The sequence below is a fragment of the Brachyhypopomus gauderio genome, chromosome 3 (assembly GCF_052324685.1).
Source record: "Brachyhypopomus gauderio isolate BG-103 chromosome 3, BGAUD_0.2, whole genome shotgun sequence".
NCBI lineage: Eukaryota > Metazoa > Chordata > Actinopteri > Gymnotiformes > Hypopomidae > Brachyhypopomus > Brachyhypopomus gauderio.
The window spans coordinates 19,934,848-19,956,530 of NC_135213.1; the positions used below are offsets into that span (position 1 = coordinate 19,934,848).

The window sequence follows — 21,683 nt, forward strand, 5'->3', positions numbered from 1 at the left end:
TTTCCTTTGATTTGCAGTACAAAAGGTGGTTTTTGTGGCATTTGAATTAGCTAATAGCACCAAATATGAAAAGAGAATGAGGGAATGCTTCTAAGAGACTCTTGTGTTAATCCATGTCCGTATTGTCCCTAATGTCCACATTAATCATGCTTATCTTGAATAGAGTGTTTAATGTCACTGGGTCTCTTCCAGTCATATACCAGCCAATTGGATGGGAACATTGGTTCTCACACACATTTTAAGCTCTGTGCCTCTACAGCACCTCTCAAAAAGAGAGAGATGGCTTGAGGTTAACTCCAGCCAGACTGGGTTCGCAAAGGAGAGAGTGATGACTTCTCCCTGGCACTTTGGGTTAACTAATCTGCTCTGCACTCTGGGGCACAGACCTGGAACATACACAAACTAGTACTAAAATGTGAACATGTATTACGTAGATGTTTTGAAAACATACACACACACACACACACACACACACACACACACACACACACCCTCTTGCCTTGCATATCAAGTCATCCCATTTCTGAACCCAACATCAGAAGCTGTGGAATTCAGCTCAGTGAGCACGTGGTTCTGGCACATCCGGTCCGGCCATGTCCACTCGGGCCCATCCTCCCTGTCCCTTTGTCTCCGCAGCGCCACTTCTCCGTGTTTGCTTTGTCCTTCCCCGGGGCGGACGCCCTCAGCACCATCTACTGCAGCATTCTCAGCCAGCACCTGGGCGGGGTTGGGTTTGGCCCGGCTCTCCAGAGGAGCTGCCCCCTTCTGGTCCAGCTAGCCCTGGCCCTCCACCAGCGTGTGGCCGCCACCTTCCTGCCCACCGCCGTCAAGTTCCACTACGTCTTTAACCTGCGTGACCTCTCCAACATTTTCCAGGTACATATTCCCAGACAGGGACATGAATTATTCATGTGAGCCAACCAACTTCACATCCCAGATGCCTCTGACAGCCCTCAGTGCTGATTCTGCCTGTTTTCGAGCTGTAATTAACGTTTTGGGGGCCTTATTATGTCTCCGCTTAGATTTATAGTGTTGCTTTCATAAACCTTTCAGCAGTGGAGAGTGAAGACACTCTAAGTAATTTTTCTTTTAAATGACTATTGATTTGAAGGCAAAGCTCAAAATTTGAAATGAGTTAGAGGGTAGTATAAAGGAAAGGTGAATAGATTACATCTCACAGGTATTATACTTTAATGTATTTAAATGACTACACCAATTCAAACTTAAATATGCCTGGTGGCATCCTCTTGGCATATATCTGTCTAAAATCACTCCTTTCTGACCCAAAAGGTCTCCCCTTCTGTGCGTAAATGAATCTCTTAAATGAATTATTAATCGGACCGTGTTTTCTTTCTTAATCTGCTTAATCGAATGGAAATTGTATCGGTTAACAATGTACCTAGAAAACAAACTCCTTTACTCTGCGAGGGATGTTTCTCCCAGCACTCATCATTACCTTCCCACTTTCTGTTCTAAACAGAGTTGAGGAAACAGCCCTCTCCGTGTCATTAACGTGAGCTTTATGCACAAACAGTTTAGTGTCTGTTCCTTTTAAGGATGGCAGTTATATCCCTCTGCTTGTTATTGTGCCAGCTTAGACAAGACTAGTGTTGACTCCCCAGGGGATTTTTTGAATAAGGAAAATGCTTTAATGCTGGTATGGAGAAGATGAAAGACAGAAAAAGGAGACTGGCCTCTGAACTCCTCTTCATTGTTTTCAGTACTGCCACAGTAATGAAGCAAAATGAGAGAGTGTGAGGAAGAGAGACAGAGAGAGAGAGAGAGAGAGAGAGAGAGAGGGAGAGAGAGAGAGAGAGAGGGAGACACAGAGGGGGAGAGGGAGAAGCAGATGAGGAAACTGAGAGAGTATTTGAAGAGCTGGCTGTAGTTTTGCCTTACTAATTCAGCTCCCAGTACAGCTACCTGAGGAGACATAGACAGGAGAGAGTTACCTAAGAGCAATCTCTTAAGTCCTCTGCATTTTAGGCTCTTTTCCAGCCCCAGCCTCAACACAGACACACATACACACACACGCGTGCTCACCCACATGCACATACACGCACTCACCCACACACACACCCCCACACACACCCTTAGGACCTGAATGTTTTTTGGCCATTATTCATTTTGAACAGCTGTTACATTTGGGTTGTTTTTTTATGAAGGACAGAGAAGTTGAGTACTTGATGATTACTTTCTCAGAGGTAATTGGTTTATGATACATTACGCCAATAACTGACCGTTATACTCAGCAGTGGCCCAAAGGCTCAATTTTTGGCCAAGTTTAGAACTGAAACAGTAAATAGGGAGCCATTTTAAAACTGAAACCGTATATAGGGAGACATTTTCTTCTCTATAGCATGGAAAGTTTCTTCCAAACATATTGAAAGTTCTGGAGGAAATAAATTCCTCCTATTCAAATAATCTCACAGTAGCGCTGGTCTGGTCTGACAGGAATAAAGTAATTAATTTAGAGCCTGTGAATGTGGATTCCTAGATAATTAGGCTCCAGTGAGGGCTAAATCCATCAGTGAGTGCCGTGAAGGCCCCACTGTGAGTTGACAGCCTCCTGTTTTCTGTAGGGTCTGCTATACCTAGGAGGTAGAATGCTCGGCAGTCTGCTGCATGTGTGTGTGTGTGTGTGTGTGTGTGTGTGTGTGTGTGTGTGTGTGTGTGTGTGTGTGTGTGTGTGTGTGCGCGCGCGCGCATTTGTGTCCTGAGGTGCTTTGCAGACAAGGCTGTAGGGACGAATGGAATTGTGACTCACCGTGACACAACCATAAATCAGTTTATTAGACTTTCAGAGGAGGGCACCTCACAAAACACACCTCACCACCTCATCAGAAGCGAATTATTTGACAAGACAGAGTGCTGTCAGAATGTAGAAACCAGCATTCAGATTTTTGAACGGAAGCTCTCCTTTTAAATAACATCTACGCCTAGATATTGTATTCTGCATCACACAGATATCCTGATGACGGCAGGAGTGACTGGGAGTGACGCAGCAGATGAGCTCTAGCCTCCCTGTCCTGTGTTTACATCACACCCATCACTCACTCCATGTCACACCAGACAGCGTCCGCGTCACCTCACATGCAATGGATGACTAATTGGATCGTTTGCTCAGATAGCTGTGCACATGGGGCAGGAATGCGACCGCGTTTCCACCCCTACCCTCACAGGCTCGGTGTGGGAGGAGCCTTGGTCGGTGTGCTCCGTTAACATATGACTCTTCCAGTGCAGCTTATAATTTCAATCTTGAGGTCAGCAAATATAGCGTTACTAGCCTTATTAGAATAGCATGGTGTACTTGTCTAGACAGAGAACCAAACCCCAGTCCCCCACAGGACAGGCTGCATTGCGACCCATTACACTATACCTACGTTATAGAGTTTAGCCTTGCTGCTCACCACCGTTGGCCCGATGGAGCCCCTCCGAAGCTGCCTGCGCTGTGTACCTGTGTACCTGGGGACCAGAGATAGGCTTCAGCGGACAGGATGTCAGAAACATGATTAATTGCCAGTTGTCATAAATGTCTACCACTTAATTAAAGAATGGACAGCTCAGCTAAAAGACCTTCGTCTTGGTTGTCGTTGGATGAGGCTGACTGAGAGCTGCCATGGGTCTGTTCAGCCAGTCCTGTTCAGTGACATACAGCCGCTTGTGGTGAAAGGGAGCTCCAGTTAATAACAAACCATTAGGAGGTAATGAGGCTCGGTGCAGATGCTGAAAGCAGGCCAGTAAAGCACCTTAGCAACATAATCTGAGCAGAGAAGTCTGTATTGTTTGATGTAGAATGAACAGCCTATCAGAAACAAGGGGGGATTGAGGCTAAGGTGGAGGTTAATCTACCTGCATAAGCGAGAGATTATTTCTTCTCTTGATTTATAGGCCCAGCTATAGATCCAGATTGTGAGGCGGGGGAGGGGGGGGTGTGTGTGTGTGTGTGTGTGTGTGTGTGTGTGTGTGTGTGTGTGTGTGTGTGTGTGTGTGTGTGTGGGTGGGGGGGGGGGTGTAGTCATTCTTTCTATTCAGTGTTAGGAGCTCTGTATACTTGGGCTTTTTGCCAATTGTTGACATGGATCTCCTGACTTTAGAGGACTTATTAGAACAGAACTGTCAGTCTCCTCTATTGAAGAAAAATATTATACCCATGGCATTTAATAATTAATGATATGTAATGAATTCACAGGGAGGATATAACACCCATCAGAAATCAACTGTTCTTGACAAATGGGACGTGCTGCTCCCTGTAGACTGGTAGATAGACAGGCCCAAGCCACTTGATTTTTGAGCTTTCAGAATTTGAGTGTGGGATGCCTGCCCTCCAGAGTAGTGCATAACAAACCTCTTTATTCTGTTGAAACAGCTTATTCTTTGCTCGATTTTGGTGTTGAATTAAAACAACTGTCCATTCTAACGTTTTCAGGGCATTCTTTTTTGTAAAAGCGAGTGCTTGAAGACCCCTCAGGACCTAGTGAAGATATATCTCCACGAGTCCAACCGTGTTTACCGAGACAAGATGGTGGAAGACAAGGACTTTGCCGCCTTTGACAAGCTGCAGTGGGAAACAGTGGGGAAGCTTTACGAGGTGAGGGGCTTGGGCTGCGAGGCTGACGAAGCGGGCGGTGTCATTAGGTGGGGTGAGGCTACAGCGCTCCAGCCAGTGCTGCGTTAATCAGAGCAAAACCCTGTCAGCCCGGCCGCCATCAGTCCAGCAAATTAAGGGGGGATAGAAAGGATGCAGGGAGAAGAAGAAAGTGTTGAATAGTTTTTCTTTTCCACCCCCCGACTCCCTGAGTTTATCAAAGAGTCACGCTAGAGAGACAGAACTGACACCCCATGTTCATGACACACACACGCACACACACAAACGCTCACATACAGACGCACTGTCCAGTCAAATCTGCCCGGCCCTGCTGTGCTCACGTTTTTAACGAACCCGTCAAGAAAGGAAGCCAGCCAACAAGCAGCACTGGGTGCAGAGATGGGAAAGAAAGAATTACATTAACGGTGTCAATTGAAACACAAAAGGGGCCAGTACTCTGGGTGAAAAGAATTTTAATGGAATTGGAGAGGGTCCCCTCCCAAGACAATGACATGCTGGAGTTTTTAATCAAGGTTTAATATTTGATGGTGTGCTAAGACAAGTTGGTGTTCCTGACAGGATATGGAGGAGGCCCTGGAGGAGACCAAGGTGATGAATATGTACTGCCACTTTGCCCTGGGCATCGGCGAGCCCAGATATATGCCTGTGCCGTCCTGGGAGAGCCTGAACAAAACCCTCCTGGAGGTGCTCGACAGTTACAATGAAGTCAACGCCGCTCTCAACCTCGTCCTCTTCGAGGATGCCATGGCTCATATGTAAGGAGGGGAGAGGAAGGTGATCCAGCACCTGCTCCGAGATCGTCTGTGATCAGGGAGCAGATGTGCTAAGGCCTGTTAGTGGATCGTGATGTGGTTCTTATATTTTATACTACTGTCCCAGCCTCAACAGTTCAATACCAATGAGGACGGAGATGAGAGGAAAGAGTCAGGTTGATTATGATAATGTTCTTGATGACGATGAGGAGGAGCATAACGATGGCGATGATGATGATAATGACTGTGCTCCGCTCTGCAACAACAACTGTAATTTCCTTTATCATTCCTGCTTTTCCGCCCTTCTCGTCTGGTTCAGCTGTCGCATCAACCGCATCCTGGAGTCTCCTCGGGGGAACGCCCTGTTGGTGGGGGTGGGCGGGAGCGGCAAACAGAGTCTGACGCGACTGGCGGCCTTCATCAGCTCCCTCGAGGTCTTCCAGATCACACTGAAGAAAGGATACAACATCACGGACCTTAAGGTGCTGCCTCCAATATCACAAAGAGCTGCGAAACATTATGAGAGTGCTTCTTCTTTCTATAGACACATTCCATGGACCATTAACATTGCACCACTCTTAATGATGAGTTGACATATTGATGAGATACCATTGTCATGGGTTGTTGTTTTTTTTTTGCCATTTGCTGTATTGTTGCAGTGTTTCTCATAGGAATATAAATCTTTTATATGAATGTGCTGGACAGCTCTGCAGGAGCTAAAGCCAATAGCATTTGAATAATTAACAAGTGTACAGAGAGCCTCTTTGGCATCTCGTGATAATGTGGAGGGCTCTAGCTCATCAACTTTACGTCCACCGCATATTTCATCCCAGCTGTTCCTGGGGACGTGTTTCGTGGGGAATGGCAGGCTGAGGGGTGTGTGTGTGTGTGTGTGTGTGTGTGTGTTTGTTTTCAGAACGATTTGGGCACCCTGTACATCAAAGCCGGGGTAAAGAATGTTGGCACAGTGCTTCTCATGACAGATGCCCAGGTCGCAGATGAGAAGTTCCTGGTGTTAGTCAACGACCTTTTGGCATCTGGTAAGTGCCGCTGTGGGTCCGTGCCCACTGGCATTACAGCACCGCTCTTTTCCCGCTGCCAGAGTAGCAGGGACGTAGCACTTTTTGTGTTTCTGATGCATGGATTCATCATGCTGCATGGGTCTGTCCGACTAAATATAAACGTGGTGAGCTGTGCTCTGATATGTCTCCTTTAACTACAGCACCCACAGTCTGGGCCTAGTGGAGTATTCACTTCTGCTAATTCAACAGGGCACCAGGGCCTCTTAGCTGTCGGCACCTCGTCTTGGCCCATGTGTCAGCCTCTCTCCCTCCCACACAGGTGAGATCCCAGACCTGTTCCCCGACGACGAGGTGGAGAACATCGTCAGCGGTGTGCGGAACGAAGTGCGTGCCCTTGGCCTCCTGGACAGCAGAGAGAACTGCTGGAAGTTCTTCATCGACCGAGTCCGCCGCCAACTCAAGGTGTGGGAGCATGGGTGACTCATGGCATCGAATGCATCCGTAATGCAAAAAAAATGACACCGTTCTCCATCCGAAAGGGCAGCAGACACTTTGTCCTTGTGATATAATGTGTACAATCAAAAATTGTACTCCTGTATTTCTAAAGTGAATCTATCCTGCCACAGAGGTGGAAATTTCCTTGTGTTCATAAACAGAGTAGAGAATTTGTGGAGGTGGGAAAAATGGGTAGACTGTGGTCTGTTTTGGTTTTTGGAAGGTGTGTTTCTTGTAGGGTTTCCTTAGGTAAGGGCTGGCCAGGGTGTCTCATTGATCTATCACCCATCCTGCAGGTGGCACTGTGCTTCTCCCCAGTGGGAAGCAAGCTGCGGGTGCGCAGCAGGAAGTTCCCGGCCGTGGTGAACTGCACAGCCATCGACTGGTTTCACGAGTGGCCGCAGGAGGCCCTGGAGTCAGTCAGCCTGAGGTTCTTACACGAGGTTGAGCACATCGAGGTCAGAAGCGCTCACATCGCGGGTCACACCACGGGTCACACCGCAGGTCATACCGCGGGTCACACCGCATAGGTGGACATCGCAAACCACAATGCTCAGCACCTTGGAAAAGAGGGATCAGAAATGTGTTCTAGTTGTAGATGTAACAGCCTGTCCCACTTGTGCCAATCACAGCCTGAGCCTGACAGCCTGACAGTAGTGGATTAATCAGCACAAAATTGCACTGCTTTTACTGCAAGCGACAGTCCTGTGTGGTCTCTTAGTGAGAGAGACTCTCAAATTCAGCTGCTAATATAGTTTAGTGCAGAGTGCAATTTTTTGCAAGTCAGGAAGCCTGGAGTCATGACGAAAATAATTAGGCTGCACAGGGTGGTGTGAAGACGTTCTCTGCATTATATTCGTGAGGAAATGAAATGATTATCTGAAGCGAATGCAGTGACACTGACACCTCTGGCAAGGTGCTGTTCTCTTACACTTGGAAAAAAAAATAGATTTTTTTCTCTCTCTCTTGTCTAGCCAGAAATAAAGGAGTCTGTGAGTAAGTTTATGGCTTACGTCCATATCAGCGTAAACAAGACCTCAAAGGACTACTTGGCTAACGAGAGGCGTTACAACTACACAACACCCAAGTCCTTCCTAGAGCAGATCAAGCTGTACAGGAACCTGCTGGCCCTCAAGAGGAAGGACCTCACCACTAAAATGGAGCGGCTTGAAAACGGCTTGGAGAAGCTCAACAGCACCTCTGCTCAGGTGCGTCCTCCACCATGCCCACATTAGTTAAGCCTCAATTTGCTGAGGAGAGCTTTATGTGTACTGTACAATCTCTACCTTTAAACCATCTATCCAGTCAGCTTATGTGCTCATTCCTGAACACTGAATGGGCAAGATGAAGATGTAATGGAATGGATCACATATTTCAACATATTTTAATTAAAGGTTTGTCCAGCCTGGTCCAGCTTAAATAATTGGAGTCATTATAAGTGACATAAAAACCAAAAGGAAGCAGCCCCTTCCTACATGGGTCTTCTAGTACTTTATTATCATTAACGCCACAAGGACAAATTGCAGCAATTGTGAAAATATATACTTATTTATACATACCCAGTGGCTATTATGGAGGTCACAGTGGCATACCATTTTAGCACCCAATGATCTCAAGATTAACTGCATACTATCTGGATCCTCAGCGGCAACACACACACACACACACACACACACACACAAAAAGAGCCATCACAGAAATTAACATCAATGCGTTCTTCTTGGCACAAGCCATTTTATTTTTGAATGCCATCCCCATAGACGTCTCTTTGGAAAGACCAAATAGAACGGGCTTTAATTGGTTCTCTTTGGAGTCGGTTCCCATTACTGCCCCACTGCCTTTTTTGTGCCATTAACTTTTCCTGTTGCTTTCAGGAAAGGGAGTGGGTCAGATCATGTCAATTCTGTAGTGTGCTTCACACATGATGTGCATTTTAATAAGGGTCAGAAAGGTCTGTGGAATAAATTAATGACTGAACATCATCTCTGAATAAGCAGCTTGATTTTAGTAAGCATAAACTTTGTTGAAATTAGCTTAATATTGTCTGATCGCCCCACTAAAAGGGCTGTTGTTGCTGTGACTCTAGAATATTGTTTGTGCCTGTTATTACCCTCGTAATGCTGCTTGGCTTTAGCGCTGGTTAATTCCAGTGGCTGCTTGTGTAATGTTATCAGCACTAAGAGCTGTGCTGTGGTTTTGCAGGTTTCTTCTGAAGCTGCCTGTGTCAGGTTAGGGGAGGGTGGGTGTGAATCCCAGAGGTGCAGACCTGCTGAAACACTCTCCTCATTCCCAACTAATAGCCTCAGGGCTACATCCTGGGCCCCGCCGCGCTTTCGATGGATAAGCAATTGGAAAGCTCATTTGCGCACATAGATTGCACTTCTAGAGAAGGAGAGGTGGGCAACGGATCTGATGTGAATCTTTCTAAACTTCAGCCCAAACGTTCCATTGTGCTGAGAAAGATTGACGCCCACTGGAGAGGCCTGTTTAGATGAAGGGCTCAGGGACTGATGAGGAAGACCGGGAGGAAGGAGGCTGGGTGGAGAAGGGCTCGTGCTGGGTCTACGAATAAGAAGTAGGTGTTAATGAGGCTGAAAGTTTATTGGTGTTGCTCCAATCTACTTTATTAAAGTGGGACTGCTGTAAGATGTAATTAGTGGATATTGATGCAAACTAGCTGGTCCCTACCCACATGCAGGAGACCTCGTTTGGATCTATGCCAGGTTATGCTTTATTAGTTCCATGACTTTGTGTATTATATTTATTTTTCATTGCTTTAGGACCAGAGACCATATTACTGCTACTTCACCTCTGTTCTTCTCTTTGAAAGCATACAGCACTTCATGTATCATCACAATATAAGAGTTTGGGATGTTTTCTTTCCAGTAAGACAAATGAAGACCTCTTCTTACCCCCCAAACCTTGTATGATAAGATATTGTGGGCTTTAGTATGTAGAAACGCCTGTGTACATATTATTTTAGCATGGATGTCTTTAAGTCGCATTTCATGTGGTGTGTGCAGTGGTGCTTTCTGCATGGCTGATGGGACGAGGAGCAGCGGTGGGGTTTATGAGGTCATTTCGGAGGCGCGGGCTTTCGTCAAAGCTCCGTCCTTTGTGTGGTGCAGCCTCTGGAACAGGAGCAGCGTGTACCTCCCCGAGTATCTTCTCTTTGGCTGAAGTGGGGATCATTATAGCTGTTTCATGTCGTTTGGAGAGTACAGAGGGAAAGACTCCGATGAAGAGGGGTTTAAGTGTGCTTTCTAACTGCGCTTTGCGGGCAATTAGTACTCCATCATCTCTACCTACTATTCATCAGTTTAATTACCCACATGATAGCAAGTTGATTTTGTGTGTGTTTCGCAGTCCTGCTACCCCGAAGGCGGTTTGTCCCAGACGTCTCGTTTTCCTGTGGCTAATCAGCTCATTTGGAAGCTAGAAAAAAAAAATCTGTTTTTGATTTCTCATGTACCACCTTGAGAAGAGTTTGCAGAGCAACTTCCTCCACTTCACTCATCTCACTGTGTCGTTTGTCGGACCACCACGTCGCTTCAGATTGTTGCTGACGACAGTTCCAGAGCTAATTGCTCACTCCTCGTGTTTTTCTGTTTCCTTTATTCCAGTTTTCTCCTCTGATTGACTTTTCCCTCTCTCACAATGTTTGGCTGACAACGTCAGCAGCAATAACATAATGAGGTCCTGTGATTAGAAAAGTCTGTCTATTAAACTATCCACATCAGTCATATCTATACAAACAGTTGTTCGTGCTATTGTTCTTGCCTGGGAGAGATTTTTTTTTATCAATTAAAAATGACAGCATACTCATTTCTCAGATAAAATCATAAATACAATTTTACCCTGGACTCCAAAACAAAAACAAATGATCTGTTATTCATAAGCTCAGGCGATGCAATTACATGATAATGACGAATTTGGTGTTCCTGACGCATACATCTTACAGCTTAAGTGTTATACAGAGTCCTTTGCAGTTGGAACTTTATGCAATAAACCCTTTGCATTAGTACAGCACAGCAACTTCATTCACCACACACATTTTCTTCAATTATTTCGTCTCATCTTCACAGGCGTATGCACTTCCTCTGCCCTAACTTGAGTTGCTTCACTCCCGCGGTAGGTGGATGACCTGAAGGCCAAGCTGGCAGCCCAGGAGGTGGACCTAAAGCAGAAGAATGAGGACGCAGACAGGCTGATCCAGGTGGTGGGCGTAGAGGCGGAGAAGGTGAGCCGGGAGAAGGCCGTGGCTGACGAGGAGGAGCAGAAGGTGGCCAACATCACCGTGGTGGTCAGCAGGAAGCAGAAGGACTGTGAGGAGGACCTGGCCAAGGCTGAGCCCGCCCTACTGGCAGCCCAGGAAGCACTCAACACGCTCAACAAGGTCAGAGTACAGCACCACACAAATTGGCTCTGGCCTTGTTGCATTGTCATAAGCTGAACACAAATAACACTGAATAACACAGAAATACATTCAAGTGAAAATTAGCATCATGCTAACTGGTCCCCAGTGATTTCTATCCATAGTTACCTTAGACATGATGGCATAAATTCATGTTTAGTGTTTAATATATGATATATTTAGTTTATAAATAGTGTAGTTTTATTAAAATGTTGAATTCTGTATTGTAGAACAACCTGACAGAGCTGAAGTCTTTCGGGTCTCCCGTGGCAGCCGTCACCAACGTGACCGCTGCCGTCATGGTCCTCAGCGCCGCGGGTGGCCGCGTTCCCAAGGACCGCAGCTGGAGAGCAGCCAAGGTGATGATGGCCAAAGTGGACGCCTTCCTGGACTCGCTGATCAACTTCAACAAGGAGAACATCCACGAGAACTGCCTGAAGGCCATCCAGCCGTACCTGCAGGACGTGGAGTTCAAACCCGAGCTGGTGGCTGCCAAATCCAATGCAGCGGCAGGCCTGTGCTCATGGGTCATTAACATTGTGAAGTTTTATGAGGTTTACTGCGAAGTGGAGCCCAAGAGGCAGGCCCTGAACAAGGCCAACGCAGAGCTGGCCTCTGCTCAGGAGAAACTCTCCATCATCAAGGCAAAAATCAACGTGAGTTAGCCTGGATTTGAGTCTCATATTGTTCTCTTTGTGTCTCCAAGAATGTATTCCTGAAAATGCTCTGATGCTTTGTTGCATTACATTAGACGCTCTCTGCAAAGGTATTGTGAGTTCAGAAATGATAACACAGTGGTTTAGCCATGTTTCAACTGCTGAGTGTACGCCAAGTGTATGCTGGAATGTTTGGTGTTTTAGACTTCAAAGTGGTGAATATATGTCTTCATAATTGTGTTTCTCGATTTGGTTATTACTAGCCCAGCATGGTTTCTTTGATGAGATGTCTAACTTTTTCTAGAACTTTCCAGAGCTTCTCAAGCACTTTTTTTTCAGCTGCGATGAATTTGTTTGCTCTGTTCTCATGTAGCTAGCACTGAGAAGCCTCATTCCTGTTTGTGTCTCCCCATGTTAACAGCTCCTGTTCCCTCTCTCCCCTCTGACAGCACCTTAATGAGAACCTGGCAAAGCTGACGGCGAAGTTTGAGAGAGCCACGGCAGACAAGCTGAAGTGCCAGCGAGAGGCTGAGTCCACAGCACGTACAATCTCCCTCGCCAACCGCCTGGTGAGCCCACCCCGTTTGACAACACAGAGGCACACACACACACACACACACACACACACACACACACACACACACACACACACAGTGACTTTGGCAATGCCACTGTGCACTCCTCTGGAAATTGATGGATTCCACCAAGATGACAAAAGTGTGAATACATCAAGGCTGATACTGCAGTCTGTGAACAACTCCAGACTGATATAAAAAAGCAGTGAGACAGATGCACAGAACAATAATGCAGATACTTAAGCAATGTGAGCAAAATGAGTCATCATTACTCCTGCTTAATACCAATGTCAGTCCAAGCAGTCAATCTTGCCATTCTTTAAGAATTCCTGACTTTTTCCTTGGCATGCTGCTCAAACTGGTTCCAGCTGGCTTGACTGTACAATGGCCTGTACAAACTGTCATCTTTCCATGTGTTGTCCTCAGGTTGGGGGTCTGGCATCAGAGAACGTGCGTTGGGCTGAGGCAGTGGCAAACTTCAGGCAACAGGAGAGAACTCTGTGCGGGGATGTTCTTCTCATCACTGCCTTCGTCTCTTATCTGGGCTACTTCACCAAGCGTTACCGCCATGAGCTAATGGACAATACCTGGAAGCCCTATCTCAGCCAGCTTATGGTCTGTTTACTGAATCGTATTTATGCAGACTGTTGAATCAGAAACCTCTGGATAGATGTCAGCCTTAGTCATGGCCTCATCCAAGATTACTATGAAAGGATTGACAGGATTACCATTGTTTTCTAAGTTCAGATTTTTTTTGTTGTCCCTCAAGCTGACTCACAACAAACAAAGCTTCCTAATCGTCCATGGCCTGTGAGCTCAGTAGCCTCAAAATGAGATCTCAACAATTGTTTGCTCACTTTGTTGGCTTTTCTAGTACTGTTTACTATGGTTCCTGGGAAGCACGGGCACATCAGCTCCAGCTGTCTTCATTCTCTCCAGGTGCCCATTCCAGTCACCCCTGGGCTGGACCCTCTCGCCATGCTGATGGACGATGCGGACCTAGCCACCTGGCAGAACGAGGGGCTGCCAGCAGACCGGATGTCCACTGAGAACGCTACCATACTCACCAGCTGTGAGCGTTGGCCACTCATGGTGGACCCCCAGCTCCAGGGGATTAAGTGGATCAAGAACAAATACACTGACAACCTGCGAGTCATCAGGATTGGCCAGAGAGGGTAAACATCACAGACTACTCTCACAAGATAGCATTTTGTATTTTTTTGTTTTGTGGAGTGGCTATATTTTGTTTGACCCTCATGACCTGGTTTCCTTTGGCTCTTGCTTGTTGCTTGTTTGTAGCTATCTGGACTCCATTGAGAGTGCCTTATCTGCTGGTGAGGTTGTACTTATTGAGAACCTAGGGGAGAATGTGGATCCAGTTCTTGGCCCCCTGCTTGGCAGAGAAACAATCAAGAAGGGGCGGTAAGAAGTCATCACAATTCACTCGATTTTTCTCATGTATATACTAAATGCAGAATGTTATTGCCGCAGCACACCATTCATGTATGCACCACCTTCAGAAAACCCTATTCAACCCACATTTCTCAAGAATTTTTATTCATGGCAAACTCCATCAATTGATATCATGGATTACCGCACACGTATGTTGAGGCGTATATGTTGGAAATGCATTAAAATGTCCTATAAAAGACGCCATCAGAGAAGGGATTAGCGTGTATGCTCTGCCGCTTCACCACAGCTACATAAAGATTGGCGACAAGGAGTGCGAATACAACCCGGGATTCCGCCTCATCCTGCACACCAAGCTGGCCAACCCGCACTACCAGCCAGAGCTTCAGGCGCAGTGCACGCTCATCAACTTCACGGTGACGCGCGATGGCCTGGAAGACCAGCTCCTGGCCTCCGTGGTCAGCATGGAGCGCCCCGACCTGGAGGAGCTCAAGGTGAGTGTGCGGATTCCGTAGGTATCTAAAAGACTTTTTTTTAGCGATTATGCTGACGAAACACTACGCTGCCTTATAGCAGGGTCTTATCGGAGGATTGTCATGGAGGCTTTCATTAAAAGTGGGGAGCCAGCCTTTTGATATGGGCTCATCCTCTCACCACTTCATTTGAGGGGGGGGGGGGGGGGGGGTTGGTGGGTTTTCAGAGGATGGGAGCTAATTGGTGGCTTTTGGAGAGGTGTTTTTGAACTTAATTGGATTCATCGGTTTCTGTTTCTGAAGTAAGAGATAATTAGTCACGTTACAATAATAGCCAGCATATAGTCAATCACCTAACAGAGGCTTTGCAATAACAACAACTTTCGGTATTGCACTATCCTTAATACATCCTCAAACATTGTCTGCTAACCTCTGTTCTAATGAGGTCACTGAGCAGTTCAGGGTAGGAATTTCTGAAGTATGACCTGCTTCAGCCTGGCTGTGCTGTCTGGGTAATGGCTGTTGAGGACTCCTCTGTAGACTATGTCAAACACTTTATGTAACTGGAAGTAATCACATGAAACCAACTCAATCAAAACCTCAGCCACAAATGAGGCTGGTGTTCTAGATGAGGCCGCCACTGCTGCCTTACAATCAGGCATGAAGCTCTCAAGCCTTTCTCTGTGCTCTCATTAGCTCCGCCTGTAAATACATATTTTAAAAAAACCCAACAAACAACACTTTCCCGATCCCAGTCTGCTGATGGCAGGATTTTTAAAGATTGGAACTTCAGATAATTTGAGAGCTCTTGTCACTAGTTCAATGGGAGAGCAGAGCAATTGTGTCTCTCCTTCGCCTGTTCCCTTCCTGACTTTTCCTCCGTTCTCCTGAAGGGTAATTTTAATCCGAACCGGAAGGCCTGGAGGAGCAGGCAAATCCAGGCACTTAAATAACCAGTGGGTGAAAAAAGCGATTACTTCAGAGCCACGTTTCCCTTCAGCAAAATTCACTCTATAAAATTGAAATGTGACTTAATGGAGCCGTCACGTGTCAGACGTCTTTACTGTTACATTCCATGTGCTTTTGCTATTATTTCAGTTGTCACGCCTCGTTGTTTGTAACTCCGCCCTTCGTTATTGGTCTTGTGTGTCTAGTTTAGTTCTGTAATTATTTTGTCTGGTTATTGTACGTAGCGCCGGTGTTTTTGTTTGATTTAGTTAGTTATTTGCATGTTGGTTACAAGTTTGTCTCGGATTGCCCTGAAAATATGAACCTGGACTGTATCAACTCTGAATATAGATTTGCCCTCACTTAAATCCCACTCTTCTCAGCACATGCGTCTGCCTCGCACTCGCTCCAAAACGCCCTTGGCGTTACAGCTTGGTTAATTAGCGCTTCACTAAGATGCTACAGAGAGGAGAACAGGAATACTAAGCTGTATTATCACCCTAATTAATATTGAAAGTTGTAACAAAAGAAAAAAAGGACACAAAAGTGCAGAGCGTCCCGTGCTCCTGTTTGAGAGACGAGTGGGAGTGAGCAGGCCTTGCTGAGTGGCAGTCGTACCCTACCTCGTCCTTGCTGTGCCGGAGCCCGCTGTGATTTATAAACGACTCTTACATAACACCCTGGAGATTTTGCTTTCTTTTCACCTGGAATTAGGTATTACTTATCTTTGTCACATTACACATTTCATTACACATTTTTATTTATTAGGAAAAAAATCCGTATTCAGGAGAAAAAATGCAGTTTCAGGTTTTTAAATGGCTCTTTGCATTCATGCCAAATATGAGGAAAGCCCGGCAAGACCGCCTCCGTAAATGTCATTCTCACCTCTGCAGGTGTCTGTCTGCCACTTTAATGAGGAAGCAGAAGCTCTTCTTAAGTTCACTTACCCAACCAAGCTCCTTTTGTTGCATCATTATTTGCATGAAATTATAGTAATATTATCTTGTTTTAATCCCAATTAAACCTTGTTCTGGCTGGTTAATTGTTTTCCAGTCTTATGAAACTGCATGTACAATATGCCGTGAAAAGACTAATCATTAATTAATAACTCATTAAGAGTTCTGGTTGTGCTGAGAGTGTCTTCTCCCTATTTTACTAAAGGTTAAGGTCAAGTTTTTGAAAAGTCAGAATGCAATCAACTTTCTCCAGATACATCGCATTATCACTGCTATGAATAAAATCTTATAAAAAGTAACAGGTCTCTTGGTTCTCCCCCTGATGCACATAACACTTATTTACATTTCCTTCCTGTGCTGTGGTTCAGACAGCTGAAAGTAATGATGTTTGGAGCTTGAAAACAGGCTCGTTGAAAAACAAGCATCATTATTTCACTGTCCAAAACACAGCTGACTGACTGCATCCTACTTGAATAAAGCTTTATACCTGCAACTGCCCACATGTCTGTGTGTGTTTATTTGTGTGATTATTTAAGGAGACGTGTTTGCTTAACTGACAAAAAGTAGTGTATGGATTTATCAGCGCTGACAATCCTATGAAGGCTGGATCTAATTTGATGTCTTACACTAGGCAGAAGTCGTTTAATCCACCCAGAGCTCGCCTTCATGTCTGCTGTTTGCAGATGCAGTATATATTGATCGCTGTCGTATTTGACCTGCCCTCTGCTGACCATACAACTAGCCCTTGGAACCCTGGTGTCAGGTTCTCACTCTTTACAACACTTTTCTCTTTTTTTTCTTTCTTTTTGCTGTTTCTTCTTTAGTCAAACCTCACAAAGCAGCAGAATGGTTTCAAGATCACTTTGAAAACGCTGGAAGACAACCTCTTATCTCGCCTGTCTTCCGCTTCCGGGAACTTCCTGGGAGACACAGAACTGGTGGAAAACTTGGAAATTACCAAACGCACAGCTGCCGAAATTGAAGAGAAGGTAGTGTGTCGAAAGGCAAATGTCACAGTTTACTTTCCATGACATCGGAGGACTTTGATGGCCACTTTGATGAGTTCTTGCTTCTGGTAGATGTTTAGCCATAAACCAATGACAACAGTTTTGAACTTTTTTTTTTTTTTTTGCCAAGTTTATGGTCATGGTCTTTATCTCAAACGTGTCTGTGCAACTGTGCATATGTCGCTGCGTGTGCCTGTGCATGCGTGAATGTGTACGCACGTGTGCTGATTTAGGTGAAGGAGGCGAAGGTGACGGAGGCCCAGATCAACGAGGCACGGGAGCATTACCGCCCAGCCGCCTGCCGTGCCTCTCTCCTCTACTTCATCATGAATGACCTCAATAAAATCCACCCCATGTACCAGTTCTCTCTCAAGGTAGCCCCATGTTATTGACCCTGAACGTGACGTGCACTTTCTCACCACCCTCTTTGTTTATTTCCTCCCGCCCCCTGATTCCGTTTGCTCTCCAGACGGTGTTTATTGTATTTCCTGTTCCCAGCCTCTTTTATGTCCTCTCTTCTGGCACATGCTCTCTCTCTCTCTCAACCATCCACCCTTTGTGAAATATGACATTTAATACAATGCACTGTCACGGGCCCCAGACACACACAAACTTGCTGTAATGAAATCAGCGCCCTGACTTATGATATGGACAAGGTGCCACTATACCAGACGAGAGACTTGTGAACATTAGTGGGAGATTAAAAATGCATAATGAAGTCGCTTTTGGTCTGTTTGATGAGGCTTCTTCATATTTCCAGACAGTCCACATGCTGTGACAGAATGCAATCTACAGCTATCATGAAATAATTGCTTCTTTCTTTTATACAAATTTATGTAGGAGGAGATATGCATGATCTCTAGCAGTAACTGGTTTCTAAACTGATTCATTTAGATTGAGCAAAACTGGTCCAGTAATTACATGGAAATGTTTGTAGTTAGCTAATAATCCCTCTGTTTGTCTGTGTGAGCATGTGTGTGTGTGTGTGCATATTTGTGCTTGCTTTTATATGTTTGCATGTGTGTTTTACTGTCAGGCTTTCAGCGTGGTGTTCCAGAATGCCGTGCTGAAAGCAGCACCGGACGAGACCTTGAAACAGAGAGTCTTAAATCTGATTGACAGCATAACGTCCTCCGTGTTCCAGTACACCACCCGCGGACTCTTTGAGTGTGACAAACTCACATACACCGCCCAGCTCGCCTTCCAGGTGAGACACTCGCCTCCTTCCGTTTCTTCGCGAAGGGTGATCAGTGCCATCAAGAACATATTTTCCATTGTGTCTGCTTTCTCTCTCTCTCTTTCTCTCTCTATCTCTCTATATCTCTGTCTTTCTCTCTCTGTGTGTCTCGCTCTCTTCATAGATTTTAGTGATGAATAAAGAGATCAACGCTAGTGAGCTGGATTTTCTGCTGAGGTATCCTGTCCAACCCGGAGCGTCATCTCCTGTAGACTTCCTGTCTAATCATTCTTGGGGGGGCATCAAGGTGAGACTCTGCTGAGGTTATTGGACGCATTTTACATACACGATGACACCACTTCTGCTTTGTTCAATACGCAGTAATGTGGTGTGTGTATGTGTGTGTATGTGTATGTGTATGTGTGTGTGTGTGTGTGTGTGTGTGTGTGTGTGTGTGTGTGTGTGTGTGTGTGTGTGTGTGTGTGTGTGTGTGTGTGTGTCAGTCACCCTTCAGTGGATTTTTTACACCCTAACAGAAGACTTACAATACACTTGCATCATCCAGATCAGTTAGTTTTCAGATCATTTTCATGTGGAGAGGAGAGCCGCGGTTCTTTATGCAGCTGTGGAGCAGAAACAGGCCTGTCCCCCTGCACTTTACATTCCCCTTAAAGTCCTTCCCCGATGCTCAGATGCATCCACCGTGCGGCATGTTCAGCCGTACAGCAGGCTTCTCCGAGGAAGACACTGAGCAAGAGTTTACCCACGTGTCAGATCTGTTTAGCAGTAACTCCAACCTTAATGGCAAGTGCATCCCCAATGCTTTCAAAGCAAGTTAATATTTTAAGCAGAAATCTTAACATCAAGTTCAATTATTTTTGAATTTGTTCTAAAGGCAGGTTTTTAATTTGCAGTCTGGGTCCATAAGCTAGCATACTCAGCTACCACCCCACCAAGCACACTACTGTTGTTTTGGTTCATGTATAAAGTGTCATCCTTTTGTGTATTGGGGATACTGACTGCAAGTTTGAAATATCAGTCTTAAAATGTCACTGTTTACACTGGTCAAAAGAGATTTTGCTTCCTTTAAACAAATATAATGTTTATTATTATGTTTATTATTAAGTTTATTATTACATTTATTATTATGTTTTACTGTGCTTTGACATGTCTTAATACATGTGGTATGTTTTCAGAATGACACACAGCTTTTTGTTCCAGTATAATCATATGTCCTAATGTGTAATATGGCAGAGTGGTACCAAGGAAAGTGGAGTGTGTTTAAGCACACTAGTGCTGCATACGGAAGAGAGATGTTTCTAAGGCCAAATATAGTCAAAACTCTTATATTGTACATTGTAGGAGCGCACTTGTACACATTTTAAATGTAATAACAGATTTATTTATGAATGGGAAATTAATAACTAATGTAAAATTTACACACTTCAAAAACACGTGTTAGAAAAAAGAAACATGAAAGGTTCACCTATTGTACTACCTACTTGTAGTGGTATAGTAATAATCGGTAACAGTATTTATGGTAAGGTAGCCTCACTGAACATTCCTAAAAGCCATGCTTGATGAATTTCCCAGTCACATGTTCGTATGACACCGCTTGTGTATTATGCTTGACTTGTAAGACTGGATCGTTTTTGTTGATCCACGGTCTGTCATTACGAATGCTCTTGAAATTGCCCTGGTTTCTGTGTGAACACAATCTTGCACTGTCTCCTGTGTGAAGCTAAGGGAACATGCTGCACAATTGTCAATATTATGGAGAGAGTTACAAGAACTATGACCCTCTGAGGAGGAGGAATCAGCTTCTCTGTTAAGGTAATGAGCTTCATAAAGTGCAGAATCTTTCAGTCCCGCTCCATCAGTGTGGGCGTTCAACCTTGAATCTGCTTACTAGGAACCAGCAGGGGGCAGTAGCCATGGGAAAGGAGTACTGAAGCCACCTTACTCATCATATCTGGATATTAATAATGTGATGCTAAGCAAACGATTTCCAAAAATATTGACCATACTCATACCTCCAGGGAGGGTAAAAAGCTTGACCGCTGCCTCGCTGTGAATACAGACACATATTTCTTTGTCCCTTGTGCATTTCTGGGGCATTCTTCCCATTCCTGCAGTTCATCTCATCCTGGTGCACAGGCATACACTCACGCTGCCAAGCCTCCAGCCTGCAGGCTTTAGAAAGGATGGACCAGGGGGAGCCATGGAGGAGCTAAAAAGCTGGTTTGATTCCACCGAGTGAGATCCCTCGGCCTTCAGAAGGGGGACGATTGACCTGGTTGAGCACACAAACACTCTGCTGTTCTATGTCTGTTTTGGGTGAAGACAGTTGTGTTGCCGTAACAGCTCAACTTTGATGCAATAATGACAAAACCTGGTTTACATTTGAACATTGGAACCTTTGTTGGGGAAACGGAAAAAGAAAAAAGACAAAGCACCCAAGTGCAGACTAGGGAAGGCAATAAACACAGCAGGCAAGATTCCTCTTAACAGACAGAAAACCATTTATCAGCTAAACAACCAGTATACACCGTGGAGAAGCACACAGGATATCACTGTCTATAAAAAGACTGGGACTCAGTGGACAGCTATCAACTTGCAGATAATTTTAACAAATTATGCTTTCAGCAAATACTGCTCTGCCTGCTCCATCCCCGTTATGGAAGAAATGGATTCTTAAAGTAACTCTAGGAGAAAATCAGGAGCCCTTTTTAGAAGATTAGATAAAGACTGGGAACGGTCTTCCCTTTCTCCCTACAGCATTGGACAGATCAGCTAGCACCTCTATTCACTGATATCAGTCAATCTATGGGCCTTGGAACTGCCATTGTTTACTTTAAAAGTGCTATCATCACCTCAGTCTCAAACAAGGAAAGCCCACCACCCAAGCTTCAGTGGTCATGAATAACCAATCAACCTGATTTCAGTAGTCACGAATCATCAATCATCCTGATTTCAGTGGTCGTAAAGACTTTCAAGAGACTTGTGCCTGCCATTCTGAAAGCCCTAACAGACCCCTGGCAGTACACCTCTGAGAGGCAACAGAAGTGCAGTGATCACATGCCTGCAGCACACTCCCTGCGCTCTTCATTAGAAACAAACTTTATACCCGTGTTCACTGGCCTGGTTAATAGGTACTCCTACCTCACGGATGCACTTCATCAATATACA

General features: G+C 45.2%; 1 protein-coding gene across 1 annotated transcript in view; it reads left to right on the forward strand.

The window, feature by feature from the left end:
* The window catches only part of dnah9 (dynein, axonemal, heavy chain 9), a 66,597-nt gene that overhangs the window by 25,621 nt on the left and 19,293 nt on the right, over positions 1–21,683 (forward strand). Inside the window, exons 41-59 of the mRNA XM_077000107.1 lie at positions 637–876; positions 4,430–4,591; positions 5,168–5,364; positions 5,681–5,843; positions 6,278–6,401; positions 6,703–6,845; positions 7,175–7,336; positions 7,853–8,086; positions 11,014–11,274; positions 11,523–11,948; positions 12,398–12,517; positions 12,950–13,138; positions 13,463–13,698; positions 13,823–13,945; positions 14,223–14,427; positions 17,135–17,299; positions 17,551–17,691; positions 18,354–18,524; positions 18,679–18,801. Of these exons, the coding sequence (XP_076856222.1) occupies positions 637–876; positions 4,430–4,591; positions 5,168–5,364; positions 5,681–5,843; positions 6,278–6,401; positions 6,703–6,845; positions 7,175–7,336; positions 7,853–8,086; positions 11,014–11,274; positions 11,523–11,948; positions 12,398–12,517; positions 12,950–13,138; positions 13,463–13,698; positions 13,823–13,945; positions 14,223–14,427; positions 17,135–17,299; positions 17,551–17,691; positions 18,354–18,524; positions 18,679–18,801 (3,585 nt within the window). The remainder of the gene's footprint in view (positions 1–636; positions 877–4,429; positions 4,592–5,167; positions 5,365–5,680; positions 5,844–6,277; positions 6,402–6,702; positions 6,846–7,174; positions 7,337–7,852; positions 8,087–11,013; positions 11,275–11,522; positions 11,949–12,397; positions 12,518–12,949; positions 13,139–13,462; positions 13,699–13,822; positions 13,946–14,222; positions 14,428–17,134; positions 17,300–17,550; positions 17,692–18,353; positions 18,525–18,678; positions 18,802–21,683) is intronic.